Below are 13665 nucleotides of genomic sequence, written 5' to 3'. Positions count from 1 at the left end.
ATCCAAAACAAACAAAAACAAAACAAAAATGTTTTCATTGATTGAGAACATTGGTAAGTGAAGCTAGCTTTAAAAAGAAACATGGACTGCTGGTACCCCTCTCCCTTGATTTGTGTTAGAGGGAGCAGTTTGACCTTTGTTGTTTTGTAACATCAATTCAAATATAAACATAGAGAAAAGACAAAGAATGTCCTAATATTATTATGAAAATAGTTTTCAGGATCTTGCTAGGACCTGGTCCCATAGGCCAGTGATACTCAGAGCTGGTTCTCTGACAAGCAGATTTCACATCTCCTGAGAACTTGTTAGAAATGCAGACACCTGGGCTTTGCCCAAGCCCTTCAGTGTCTGGGGAAATTTAATGCTGCATTTTAGAAAGGTCATCTGAGGGCAAAGTGGAATGGGGACAGGTGGGGAAATTAGCGACAGTCTTGCAGCCTCTGCAGAGGGTGTGATGAGAACCTGTCCTTCAGGCTGCTAGAAGGAAGGAATGTAGGATGGATTTCTAGAGGTAGATTCTCTAGGGCTTATTGCTAGTTGACAACTTAAAATCGGAGAGAACAGCTGTGGTTTGCTCTGAGACTTACTGGCAGTTGGAATAACTTGCACGAGCATTTTAGAGTCCTTTTTGAGAGGTTTCCTTAAACAATGACCAGAACCTCTGAAGGGGTAAAGTCTTCAGGGTCCAGAATTTTAGAAATAAGTGTGTATTGTGGAAGAAGGGAGGTTATGTTTTCATTCACATATGCCCAGCCACGGATAGATTTTCTACAATGGTATGTGGTATGGTCGTCAAACCCCTGATGTTGTATGTTGAAGTTCAGTAAGTAGCTTCATTTAATAGATGTGAGGGTAAAGATGGGCGTCCATTTTCAATTATTATAATTACTCTCTTAGAACTTTTATTCTTCAGTATTTTAAAGTTCTTTTATATCCTTTTTTGTTTTACAGATTTGTAAGACTCCAGGGCCTTCAAGACGTGATTAATCTGATGGTTCCCGAAATAAGTGGAAAAACAAAACTTCTAAGTGCCAGTTGAAGAGTGTGTCTATGTGTATTTAAAACCTCTCTGTGCACACATTTACACGAGAAGACAGGCTCATTCTTGTGCACATTCAAGAGTTTTACAACTGATGAAAATTAATTTAAGAATCAGATGGAGCAACTTGACACCACTGGGCTCTGGAGCCCGGGGAGAAACACACATCATTAATGGCCAATTTTCCATATGGTCTTCACGGGTAAAGAAAGTTTGCAAAAAGAAGAAAAAAAAATTGCACAGATTAATACTCAAAAATACCTCTCCAGTTTAAAGAAGAAACTAAGTGAGAAGGTAACCAAGGGAGAAGTAAGAATTCAAATCCTGCAAATGGAATCATGCAGCATTTTCTGTACTTTATTTTTTATTGGATTTGGTAATTTGAACAGACTTTAAAATTCTGGACCGAAAAGTAACTTTGACTGTGGTTGTGGCTAGAGGAAAGCAAATTCAGTGTAATGAGACAAGTCTGAACAATGAACTGATTCCCTTTGCCTTTTTTAGTTAATTATATTGAGGAATTTTAATTTATTATTTCCCTTTACCTTTTCTGTATCTATAGGATAGTATCTTAAAATAGCAATTGAAACCAATAATTATCAAATAAATATCCAGGAAAACCCAAGCAAAGCTTCCTTTTCCTTGGACTAAAGGTGTGGAGACAGGCTCTGGATGCGAATAGGAAAGCAGCCCCTCTGCAAGGCGCAGGGACTAGGACGTTGTATGGTGCTGGGGACCTCAGACTGGCCTGGGCATGTGCTTTGAGAGACTGCCCTATTGAAACTAAGAAGACTTGCATATGAGGGAAGATTACTCAATATATTTAATTCTGACATTGTTTTTTTCATTAAAATGGAAAAGTATGTGATCTTCAGGAGCAGAAAAGGGAAGAAGTAACCAGGAAGTGGGGAAGGAGTCCAATGAAAGAAGCAAAATCCTGCAGTGTGACTCTGCTTTGTCAGCAAGAGGAATTAGTACTCACACAAAGCAAATACTAGGTCCACTTTAATAGCTTTAGGCCCTGACTCTGCTGAAGGAAGGGGCTTACTTTTCAGCCTCTATGGCACTGAGGGGGGCGCCGGCTGGTGGAGGAGTTTTTCTAGGGAGCCCTGCGTTCCTCAGGGACACAGGGCCCAGCTTTGCATTAGGAAGTTTCTGGTTCTGAACATTGGGGAAAAGAGTGATTTTCTTCCTACAATTTGGACTGCTGTCTGCACAAATTCTGGTCTGCTTTGCACGATTTGTGTGCCTTTTTTTCCCTTTATGCAATCTTTTTCAGCTTTAGCAGCAGAAATTTGCCTAGTTTGGAAAACATGCCAGAGGGTGGCTTCAGAAGGAAGATGATCCTGTATGGTCTGTCACTGCATCTGAACTTTTGAGTAGAAATAGAACATACCAGCTAGAGGGATTCTTAAAGCCTTAAGTTACTTGAAATCTATGTATTTGCAACCCTTTGTCTCTGGAATCACATTACACAAAACTGGAATCTCAGGCTGAACGAGAATAACCAAGTTGAGTAAAAAAGAAGAAAACTCTTTTGTTTCTTGATCACCACTTATTAACAATGCTCTTTCTCCAAAGGATCAGTGTGTTCTTCCTCTAAGGACTTAAAAATAAAAATGGACCCCATGTTTTTTTAGGCATAACCTTTTCTTAGCAGACTGCCATCATCTTTTATAGAGGAATTTTTTCACTATGCATTTGGTGGATCTTTATAACATACTGACCTTCTAATTAGCTCCAGGTTAGTCTTAAAGGGGGAAAAAAAGCAACACAAACCAATCATAAAAATAAAATAAATAAACCAATGAAAGAATTTGGTTTAAAATTTCTAGCATTAAGCAAGCATTACTTTTTAAGTAAAACAATTCATTGAAAAAAAGTATGTATGCAGCGGTGGAACATGGACCTGTGCTTTGCAGTGACTCCAACATCCTCTGTTTATCCTGGAAGGGGCGTGTCCCCAAGAGTGAGAAGGAGAAGCCCGTGTGCAGGAGGCGCTACTATGAGGAAGGCTGGCTGGCCACCGGCAATGGGCGAGGTGTGGTGGGCGTGACTTTCACCTCCAGCCACTGCCGCAGGGACAGGAGTACTCCACAGAGGATAAACTTCAACTTGCGGGGCCACAATAGTGAGGTGAGCAGTGGTTTTGTTTTGCTTTTTGCCTGGTTACTTCCAGTAGTCTTTCGAGTCCGCCAGACTTGAAAGTTCCTTTGCTTCAGTTTCATAGCTTCCAGTGAGATTTCACACCATGAAATTGGTTTCCTGTGTTCCAGTTTGAAGGTACCAAGGTGGACTCAATTCACAGTGGCCTGTGTCTTCCCTTGTGGGTCACTTATCCCTAAAGAAGATCACTTCTTGATCTCCTCTGTGTGTCTTGAGAGTGGCTGCTGCTTGTCTGAAAGTGTCCAGGCATTTGGATGATGCCCCGTGGGTGTGTTGGATAGATGATTCTGTTCTATCTCTTATGTTCCTTTTCATGACCTAGACAGAATTGCTTTCTGCCAGGACCCTGTGCAAAACTGACAGTGTGAAAATAAAAATGGTGCTGCTTTTATATTGTACAATTAACTCCTGCATCTTTCTGGTGATGGTTTAACACCTGACTTTATTTCATATGCTTGGAGGTGACAGAAGTTATTACTGGACAAGAGCCATAGTTTTCACCTCTTGGGTCTTTTATATTGAGGTTATTATGCTGTGATTTTGTATGTATAGCTTTCCCTGGTATTCTGAAGCACAGGGACATTATCTGTGAAATTTATTCAACCAACATTTACTGAGTGCTTAAGTTTCAGGCACCATGTTTAAAAGAACACCATGTCCGATGTTTCCTTGCAGTGTGTACTTGCACAGCTCCTTGACAGTATTCCTGCTTCACAGTCACTAATTTATTTGGGTGTTTTCTTATGAGGAATCCATAACAATTTCAGTGTCGCGACCCCTCGCTGGCAAGGGAAACACGACACAGGATTCTTCTTTCAGCAGTTTACTCAGGACCTTTGAATCATGATGAGAAAACAGGAACAAAGAGCGAGCGGTCAGTCTGCCCTAGCTTAAGTACCCAGCCCCGCCAATGAATTAGCACCACGCAGGAAAGTCTAATAGGTACAGCGCAGCGGAAGCAGGCCAGAGCCCAGCCCACAGCCTTACAAGGAGTTGTTTACTTCTAACAACTCTAACCGCTAACGAAGCGGAAGCAGAGACCAGCGCCATATTCAGGGTGCAGTCGCTGGCTCCCAACAGTTCCCCCCTTTTTGTTTTACAAACAACAGGTAAAAGTAGAGGTCCTATCTCCATTGTGCAAAAGTGGCCGTAAATAATGGCACACTCCTGAGGGGGCCCTCCCCAGGCGAGTCACCATTCCTACCGATGCCTTTTTCATGGAGGTGGGGCGTTGACATCAAACCCATATGCAATAGGACATGCTTTTCTTGGGACTCAAACCTAGAGCTCCCAAGTGCAGTGCCTTGCCTCGCACCCTGTGCTGTGTCGATCACTTGAGCATGGTGAGCCATGCTTGAGGGGACTGTCCTGCCTCTAAAGCGGCAAAGGCTTGTACAAGCATAAGATTCTGCACCCGCTGCTGCTTGTGCATACGAACCAGACACCACAGGCACAATCCAATGGCAAGTACCAGGACCACAGCCAGCGCACCCAATGCCTGCCCATTGCTTCAAGAAACTAAAAGACTTAAACAACCATGATATTACATCTTTCACGGGAGCAATATGGACTCGCGTCTTATTTACTCTAACAATTTCTTGTAGTCCATCCATGGGCAATAAACACCCATGAGTGAGTACTTGACTCAAAATGTCCACTTGGTCTTGTAGTAGATCTACCCGCTGGTTTAGAAGCATGATGCCACGATGTAGATGTTGATTCATCATAGTCTGAGTCTCCATGGCTGTTGCAGCAGTACCCGCAAGCTTGTTCACAGCATCAGCAGTAAGCACAGCAGTAGCGAGAGCCGCGGTGGCAGTGGCCACCGCAACAGCAGAAGCTGCAACGGCTGCCACAATGGCTGCAGTTATACCAAAGTCTCTTTTGTTTCTTTGCAATAATACAGGCAAATTATCATCATCAATAGACACAGATAAAGGCAAATAGGAGGGCACACGTACTACCACAACAGAATCCTCCAAAGAGGCATTCCAGCATTGTTTAAGTATTACGGGGCAACAACGCTGGTTGTTGAGGAATAGAAGTATTGGCTCTCAATACCTTAGCAGGAAAAACACCATTGATTACAGTAGCATTACCATTTGAGTCCCGGGAACCATCACTATCAAACCAGCCCAAAGATTGATTGGTTAACATAATACAAGGTATGGAATCAGAGTAATTAACATGTACAGAGAAACACAATGTGTCAAATAATGAAACAGTAGAAAAGTTATCAATAGCTGCTACAGTATTCATAGGCAAGGTCGGCCAATCCATGGTGGCGGAGCCATTAGTAGTGAAGAAAAATGGAAGTACACCAGCCTGAGAAGTTACGGGCAATGGATATGGCCACGTCTTTACCACCGCCCAGAGGAGTCGTTCTGCAGTCCAGACGACCTCATGTCTGATCACCATCAGGAGAAGCATCAAGCACCCCATCTTGTTCATCTTCATTCTTCCTTCCTGACGGGGCCTGAAGAACTTTCCGCACGAGGCGCTCTGGCACCCACAACGGTTCCGTTCGGTCCTGTGGGAAAACACAGACAGAACCTCGTGCCCATGCCAGCACGGGATCAGGCCCATACCATTGTCCAGAAAGTACATCTTTCCACTTAACGTGCCCAAAATTCGGGGCAGAGGGCGAACAGTGCCTAGTCGCAGCAGAGCGCCCTTGGATGTCCAGATTCAAAAAATTAATAGTGAATAGAGCCAGGGAGAGGCGCTCTTTTGGGGTGTGGCCTAAGCCAATTCCCCCTTTTTGTTTTATTAACATCTCTTTTAGAGTCTTATGAGCGCGCTCTACAATACCCTGACCTTGTGGATTGTAGGGTAAACCATGGACAAGCTGGATACCCATCTGGTTGCAAAAGGAAGAAAATTGTCGTCCAGTATACACTGGACCATTGTCCGTCTTAATGGTCTGTGGTAATCCCCAGGCTGCCCAGGCTTCCAAGCAATGCGTGATAACATTTCCAGCCTTTTCACCAGACAAAGCAGAAGCATGAATAATGCCAGAACAAGTATCTACAGACACATGGACATATTTAAGTTTGCCAAAGTCGGGAACATGAGTGACATCCATTTGCCATATAGTTAAAGGCCGCAAACCACGAGGATTTACGCCCACAGAAGAGGGGGCGTAAGATGATGCAAAATGATACAATTAGGACAAGCCAATACAATCTGCCGAGCATCAGCACGGGAGATAGTAAAGCGCTTCTGAAGTGCTCGTGCATTAATATGAAATTTACTATGAAAGTTTCTAGCTTGATCTAAGGAGGAAACAGGGAACATCCAAGAAGGACAAGTAGCAAGATCAGCTTGGGCTTTGCCAGCAGAAAGAGCACCCGGTAAACCTGTGTGGGCTCGAATATGCAAGGGGTAAAAACAGGCGGAGCGATTCCAAATCAATGTTTGAAGATGGAGAAAAAGGGAAGACATTACTCCTGATGTGTGTATGGGACCCACTGCTTCCAACACCTTTAAAGCTTGAACTACATAAACAGAATCTGAGATTAAATTAAAAGGAAACGGACATTGTTCAAATACTTTTATGACAATTTGCAGCTCCACCCATTGTGGATTGCCAGGAGCAAACTGATGTAGGATAGGAGGTTGATCATTTACCACATAGGCTCCAATACCAGTTTTAGATCCATCTGTAAAGATATTTGCAGCTCCTGGGATAGGCGTAGAAGAAATGATTTTAGGGAAAATGATAGGATGTTCCTTAACAAATGTAATAAGAGGATGTGAAGGATAGTGATTATCTATTTCTCCTAGAAAAGAGCATCATAATATAGCCCAATTATCCAGGTTAGCACACAAAACTTGAATTTGTTGACACGTATAAGGGACAATCACAGACGTTGGAGGAAAACCAAAAAATTGTATACTTTGTTGTATCCCTAACATAGCTAAGGAAGCAACTGCATCAGGATAATACTCAAGGGATTTTCCAGGGGATATACGTGGATGTATCCACAACAAAGGACCATCTTGCCACAAAACTCCAGTAGGTTGCCGTACAGTGGCGAGCACACATAATTGAAGAGGCTTATCCTCTTGAAGCCTGCAAAGGCTAGCATGTTGTATAGCCTTTTCCACTTTAAGCAACGCTGACCTGGCTTCCTCAGTAAGATGTCGAGGGGAAGTAAGATCTGAATCACCTTTAAGAATTTCATACAAGGGTTTTAATTCAACATTGGGAATATGTAAGTAACCCCTAATCCAATTTATGTCACCCAATAATTTCTGAAAATTATTTAACGTATGTAAATTATCAGTCCTAAGAGTTACCTTTTGGGGTGTAATAGTTGCACAAGAGATACTAGCACCAAGATAATCAATAGAGTCTCCTGTCTGTACTTTATCAGGTGAAATAAGCAAGCCCTTTGATTGTAGTAAATGTACTAAATCAGTGTAAGCTGCCTCCAACATACATTTAGTTTTGGCTGCCAGCAATATATCATCCATATAATGTATACACTTTATCAATGGATACTTTTGTCTGAGTGGAGCAATGGTCGCTCCTATAAACATCTGACACATTGTAGGACTGTTGGCCATGCCTTGAGGCAAAACCACCCATTCAAACCTCTGATCAGGCTCCTCGTGATTACCTGAAGGCAGAGTAAAAGCAAAACGTTCGGAGTCCTGAGAATGTAACGGAATGGAAAAGAAACAATCTTTAATGTCTATACATATCACTGGCCAATTTTTAGGAATTGTTGAAAGCAAAGGCAAACCTCTTTGAATGGGTCCCATGAGCTGCATTTGAGCATTAATGGCCCGTAGATCATGCAATAACCGCCATTTTCCAGACTTTTTCTTAATAATAAATATGGGTGTATTCCATGGAGAAGTGGAGGGTTTCATATGTCCCAACTTTAATTGTTCTTGTACTAGAGCATGAGCCGCAATCAATTTTTCAGAGGAGAGCGGCCACTGAGGCACCCATACCGGCTCCCCCGATTTCCAAGTAATGGGCACCTGATCCTCAGCGGCCCCTAAGAAAAACCCAGCCCATATCTATTAAGTTTTTGTTGAGATTCTAAGGGATGTCTACGTCCTTGCAAATTTTTTCCTAATCCAAGACCTGGTCTATATCCCATGTCTTGCATTATCTTTTGGGCAACTGCTGAATATTTATTACTAAGTTGAAACCCCATGTCCTTCATAAGATCACGTTCCCATAGGGAGATTGGGAGATCAAGCACATATGGTTGAAAAGTGCCAGAATGTCCTTCAGAATCTTTCCATGATAAATGCCTACAGCTGACTTGTGGAGCTTGAGCGTATCCTAAACCTCTTAGTGATTGATCTGAGAGTTGCACCGGCCACCCCTTTGACCAGTCCTTTAATGTAATTATGCTACGATCTGCTCCTGTATCCAGTAATCCTAAAATTGATTTGCCTTCTATAGCCAACTTTAAAGTAGGACGGTCATTCATATCTAAGGACAAGTAAACACAATTCCCTCCGGTGGTTCCAATCTCATCACTTGTCCTTAAAAAGGAATCAGCAGGAAAGCGGGTATGTAAACTGGGTAAAATTAGCAATTGAGCAATCTGGTCTTCTGGGGAGATGGACACAATGCCTTTTGGAGCTTCCACCATAACCTTCACTGTTCCCACCGTATCCGGATTAATAATCCCAGGGAAAATATGAAGGCCTTGTAAAATAGAGGAAGCACGCCCAATTAACAAACCCACAGTGCCAGGTGGCAAAGGTCCTTTGAACTCTCTGAGCCGCTTGTGTCCTCGGGTGACTTATAAACAATGTAAATTTATTTCTCATAGTTCCAGAAGTTGGAAGTCAGAGATGAGGGTGTGAGCACAGTAGGTGGGGGCCCTCTTCTGTGTTGCACAATAATAGTTCCTTTTTTTTTTTTAAAGAGGGAGAGGGAGGGAGGGAGGGGGAGAGAGAGAATTTTTTAGTATTTTTTTTTTTTTTTTTAGTTTTTGGCAGTCACAACATCTTTCTTTGTATGTGGTGCCGAGGATCGAACCCGGGCCGCACGCATGCCAGGCGAGCGCGCTACCGCTTGAGCCACATCCCCAGCTCTAATAGTTCCTTTTTGATAAAAGACTGGTAGGGTTTATTTCTGGGGCCTCTTAGGAGAGCACCAGTCTTTTTCATGAGGATTCTGCCCTCATGACCTAATCATTTCTAAAACCTACCTTCTAATTACTTGGGGGCTAGGATTTAACATATAAATTGAGGTTGGGGGTACAAACATTAAGACTGTAGTAATATAACATACAATAAAGTGCAATAATCTTAAGTGTACATCTCAATAATTATATGTTCAGTTACCCAACTAGATCAAGATACAGAACATTTCTAGCACTTGTTACAGGTACCTGATGGTCAGTCCCAGACTTTACACTATAACAAAACACCTTAGGGTAGGTAATTTATAAATAATACATTAGTGCTTATAGTTCTCAAGGTTGGAAAATCCTAGATCAAGGCTCCAGGAGGTTTACCAAATATGTCTAATGAGGGCTGATTCTCAGTTTCATAGGTAGCACCTTATTTCTGTGTCCTCTGGACGTAGTTCCAGGGTGGAAAGCATCTTCAAGCCTCTTTCACAGGGGCACTAACTTCATTCTTAAAGGCAGAACCTATATGACCTGATCACCTCCTCAAGGTCATACCTCTTTTTTTTTTTTTTAAAGAGAGAGAGAGAGAATATTTATTTTTTTAGTTTTTGGCGGACACAACATCTTGTGGTGCTGAGGATCGAACCCGGGCCACACGCATGCCAGGCGAGCGAGCTACTGCTTGAGCCACATCCCCAGCCCCAAGGCCTTACCTCTTAATACCACCACCACAGGGAGATTAGTTTTCAACATGAGTTTCGTAGAGATCTAGATTCAGGCCATGGCATACCTCTGTATTCTGCGTTACATTCTCCCTGTATATGTTTTCTGGCTTCTTTTACTCAGCAATATGTTGTGTTTGTTCTTTTTGGCTGATGTTAGTTTTCCACTGAGGAAGATACCACAATTGTTCCATTCTTTTGTTGGTGGGTATTTGGATTGCTTCCAGGTTTCAGCTATTATTACTTGAGCTGGTATGAACATTTGTGGGCACTGCATGTCCTTTCATGGACCCAGGCACCAGAGGGTGGACTCATAATGTTGGCATCCTTTTAGGTTTAATAGAAATAGCCAAATAGTTTTCCAAGATGGTTGTACCATTTTATGCCCCATAGCAATGTATGAAAGTTTCAGTTGTGCAACCAGAAGTATTTTGAGATTCTTTTTTTCCAGCCTGAATTTAACTTACTAAGAAACTTCTTTTGAATTTGAACTTATCTTATTTAAAAAAAAAGCAAAAGTACAGGGAATTATGTTTTATAGACACTTCCATACTTAACTACAGTGGGTATATGCACACATGCACATATGTGTATAGATATCTATAATTTGAAGTAGATACTCTCTTAAAAGTATGGTTTTCTGTTGGTGTGTAATGCACTTTGTTGGGGTTATAGGACGGATACTCTTGGGAATGCTGCTCACTGGTCCTGCCATGGTGATTCTTTAGGGCCAGCAGGAGGGCATCTGCCATAGCTTGGCGTCTTTCTGACTTTCTGAAGAAGGGCTCCTTGAGTTGGCTGTGCCTACCTCCACTCCAGGGAAGAAGAGGAGTGTATACTAGGTATGTGAGGTTAGGTGGTAAGATTATAATCTATAGAAAGTAGTCTGACTGTTTAACCATTGCAAGTATTTTGAATGATTTTTTTCCACTGTATATTTTGAATTTAATTTAATTTCTGTTCTTTGTATTAGAATAGGTCCCATTTATGAGTACCTGCTAGGTAGGTTTCCAGGATGCGAGACTATCAATACTAAATCTAGGGAAGTCCCAGGCATGCTGAAACAATTGGTTATCCACTGCCCGGTGCTTAACTTGGCCGGAGGACCTTTCAACCTGTGCCTGTGGTTTCCAGCCTACTCCTGGTCGATAGATACCTTTCTTTCCCTTTACAGGGAAGAGTCCTCAGATGCATAGGTGCTAAACAACTTGCTTAAATTCATGCAGTTTACATGGAGGAGAGCTGGAACTTGAATCCAGGGCTCTACTGTTCTCCTTCAACTTATCTATATTTTCTTAAAACTTGGGCCGAATGCAGGTCTCCAATCCCTTATTCATAATTGTGAAATCTATGGGCTCTGAAATGGGAAGTTTTTTTATAACTCATTTAAGGGCAATGTTTGACTTAAACATAAGGCCTTTTGTTGTTGTTATATTTTGTTTTAAATCATTACTCCTCATTTCAGCTGCAGAAATATTTATGTTTTATTACAAAGGCTATCCTGACCTACTGGGGTAGTTGGATAATTGATGGAATCTGCCTTGTATTACTTTTCTAAAATTGCAAAAATTCAGAATTTTAGAACTTACCTGTCTGCAAGGAGTTTGTATCCAAGATTGTGTACCTGTATCTTCATGAAAAGAAAATTTGGGTTTTATCTATTTTTCATATTCAGGAAAAATGACATTTAAGTCATCTCTGTCCATTGCCTAGTTACTTGATCTTTACTCCCCTTCTACCACAACAAGCAAAATAACCCTTGTCCTACCTGATTTGCCTTAAGAACTTTATTGAAGGGACTGTTGCAAGATTTTAATTATATTTCTGGTCACAGAATATAATTGAATTGCAGACGTCAGATCAAATAATCTGCAGATTTCATAACTAAATTAAAAAGGAAAAAAAGATGAAGCTGAATGGAAGATAATTTGTTTCAACCACAGCTAGTATGTAAAGTCTGTTTTGTATTATGTATTTAGCAAATGTTACTTTTAAACATTTTTGAAGTTATCTTGTAGATAAACTGAATCTGAAATTAAATCCTTTGGTAAATGTTTGTGTCTAGCCTGGTGTTTCTTACATTTGTGTGTTCTGTTGTTATAAATTTGCAGTAAGTGAAAACCTAAATAGAGTAATTCTAAATAGTTAAGGAATAGCTTCACATTGAAACATATGCTGACGGATTTTGTGAGATGGTCAAAATATGTCCCTTGAAAGCAAAGGGGCATATTCATAAGGCGAAACAAAAAAGAACTCTCAGAAAAGACAGTCCACAAGACCAACTTCCCAAATTAACTTTATTTGAAATTTGTGTTCAGAAAAGGAAAACATACACAAATAATTTTTTTGGTCAGTCTTTCTCTTGAACATTTGATAGCAGCATTCTAGAAGAGAGATAGGTGTACCTGCTGAAACTCCGTGGGACATTTCTTCATGATTGTTGGAAGTGACACCTTCTTAGAGTTATTTGCTCCTTCATTGTAAAGCAGGGTAATGATCCAGCCAGTCAGTGAACATTTTTCATTTTTGTCTTTTAAATAAGTCTTACCATCTGGGCTTGATGGCCCACACCTGCCATCCCAGCTACTCAGGAGGCTGAGGCAGGAAGAGGTTGAATTGGAGGCCATCCTGGTCTTATAAAAACAACCACCACCACCAAACCCAAAAGAATCTTCCCAGGTGGGCATTTGCACCTTGAAAAATGATTATTATGTTCCAGAATGAAGGTTATTTCAGAAAATAGCTACTTGGGAATGTTTAAGATGTAGAAAAAAATTTCTTTTTTTTTTTCAAATTTTTTTAGTTGTATATGGACTCAGTGCCTTTATTTGTTTTTATGTGGTCATAGGATCGAACCCAGTGCCTCACACTTGTGAGGCAAGTGCTCTACCACTGAGCCACAACTCCAGCCCTAGAAAACAGTTTCTTACAGATACTGTTGATGTTATGCAAATTAGTCAAGGTCATTACCAATCTTATTTAATGGAATTTTCTTGACCAAAGTAGATAGTCTTGAGTGTTTGCTGGCATCAGTTTCATTCCAAGAACATAACCCAGAAGTGCTCTCACCTGGATTTGCTTACATCTTTTCTGGAAAGGTGTTTTTTCTGAAGCCTCCCCCTTTTGTCCCCCCAACAGACTTTTGTGCTTCAGTTATCTGCTTGATGATGTGGTGAAACTTATTGGCAGATTTGTCTGTTAACTTACTCCCCTCTCGTCTTTTTGGAGTGTCACTTAGTCTTTTTAAAATTACCCTTGGTTTTTAAGCCCACTTCAATGTGGCTTCTGTCCCCACCACTCTACTGAAAGTATTTTCTTCCACTGTGCTGATGTCTCCGGGGCATCAGTGGAGATGAAATGTTGTCCTCTCTTTCTCCAGGACACCAGATTCTCCTGGTTTTCCTATTTTACCTTTCTGGCCTCTACTTTTTTACCTTTTTGTGTACCTCTGCTTGTGTGTATGTGCATGTGGCTTACATTGAAATGTTAGATGGTACCAGGTATGCATCTTTTTTAGATTCTCTTTCCAAGTTGGCTTCAAACAAACGTGTGCTATTGGCTTCCTAATTTATGTCTTCATCTGCCAGCTCCCTCTGGTTTCAGACTATATTTTCCAAGTTGATAGATG

General features: G+C 41.3%; 1 protein-coding gene across 5 annotated transcripts in view; it reads left to right on the top strand.

Moving 5' to 3' along the window:
- Tulp4 (TUB like protein 4) overlaps positions 1-13665 on the top strand; it is a 226818-nt gene that overhangs the window by 49530 nt on the left and 163623 nt on the right. For 4 of the 5 annotated variants that reach the window (XR_003301286.2, XR_003301285.2, XM_026393843.2 and 1 more), the window contains exon 2: positions 952-3175. The exons of the other annotated variant lie outside the window; for it this stretch is intronic. Coding sequence is in view for 2 of the 4 variants with exons in the window: in XM_026393843.2 (XP_026249628.1) it covers positions 2924-3175 (252 nt within the window). In the remaining 2 variants the exon portion in view is untranslated. The remainder of the gene's footprint in view (positions 1-951; positions 3176-13665) is intronic. 5 annotated transcript variants of the gene reach the window in all.

The sequence above is a fragment of the Urocitellus parryii genome, chromosome 8 (genome assembly GCF_045843805.1).
Source record: "Urocitellus parryii isolate mUroPar1 chromosome 8, mUroPar1.hap1, whole genome shotgun sequence".
NCBI classification, from domain to species: Eukaryota; Metazoa; Chordata; class Mammalia; order Rodentia; family Sciuridae; genus Urocitellus; species Urocitellus parryii.
This window is presented reverse-complemented; position numbering and strand designations above follow the sequence as displayed.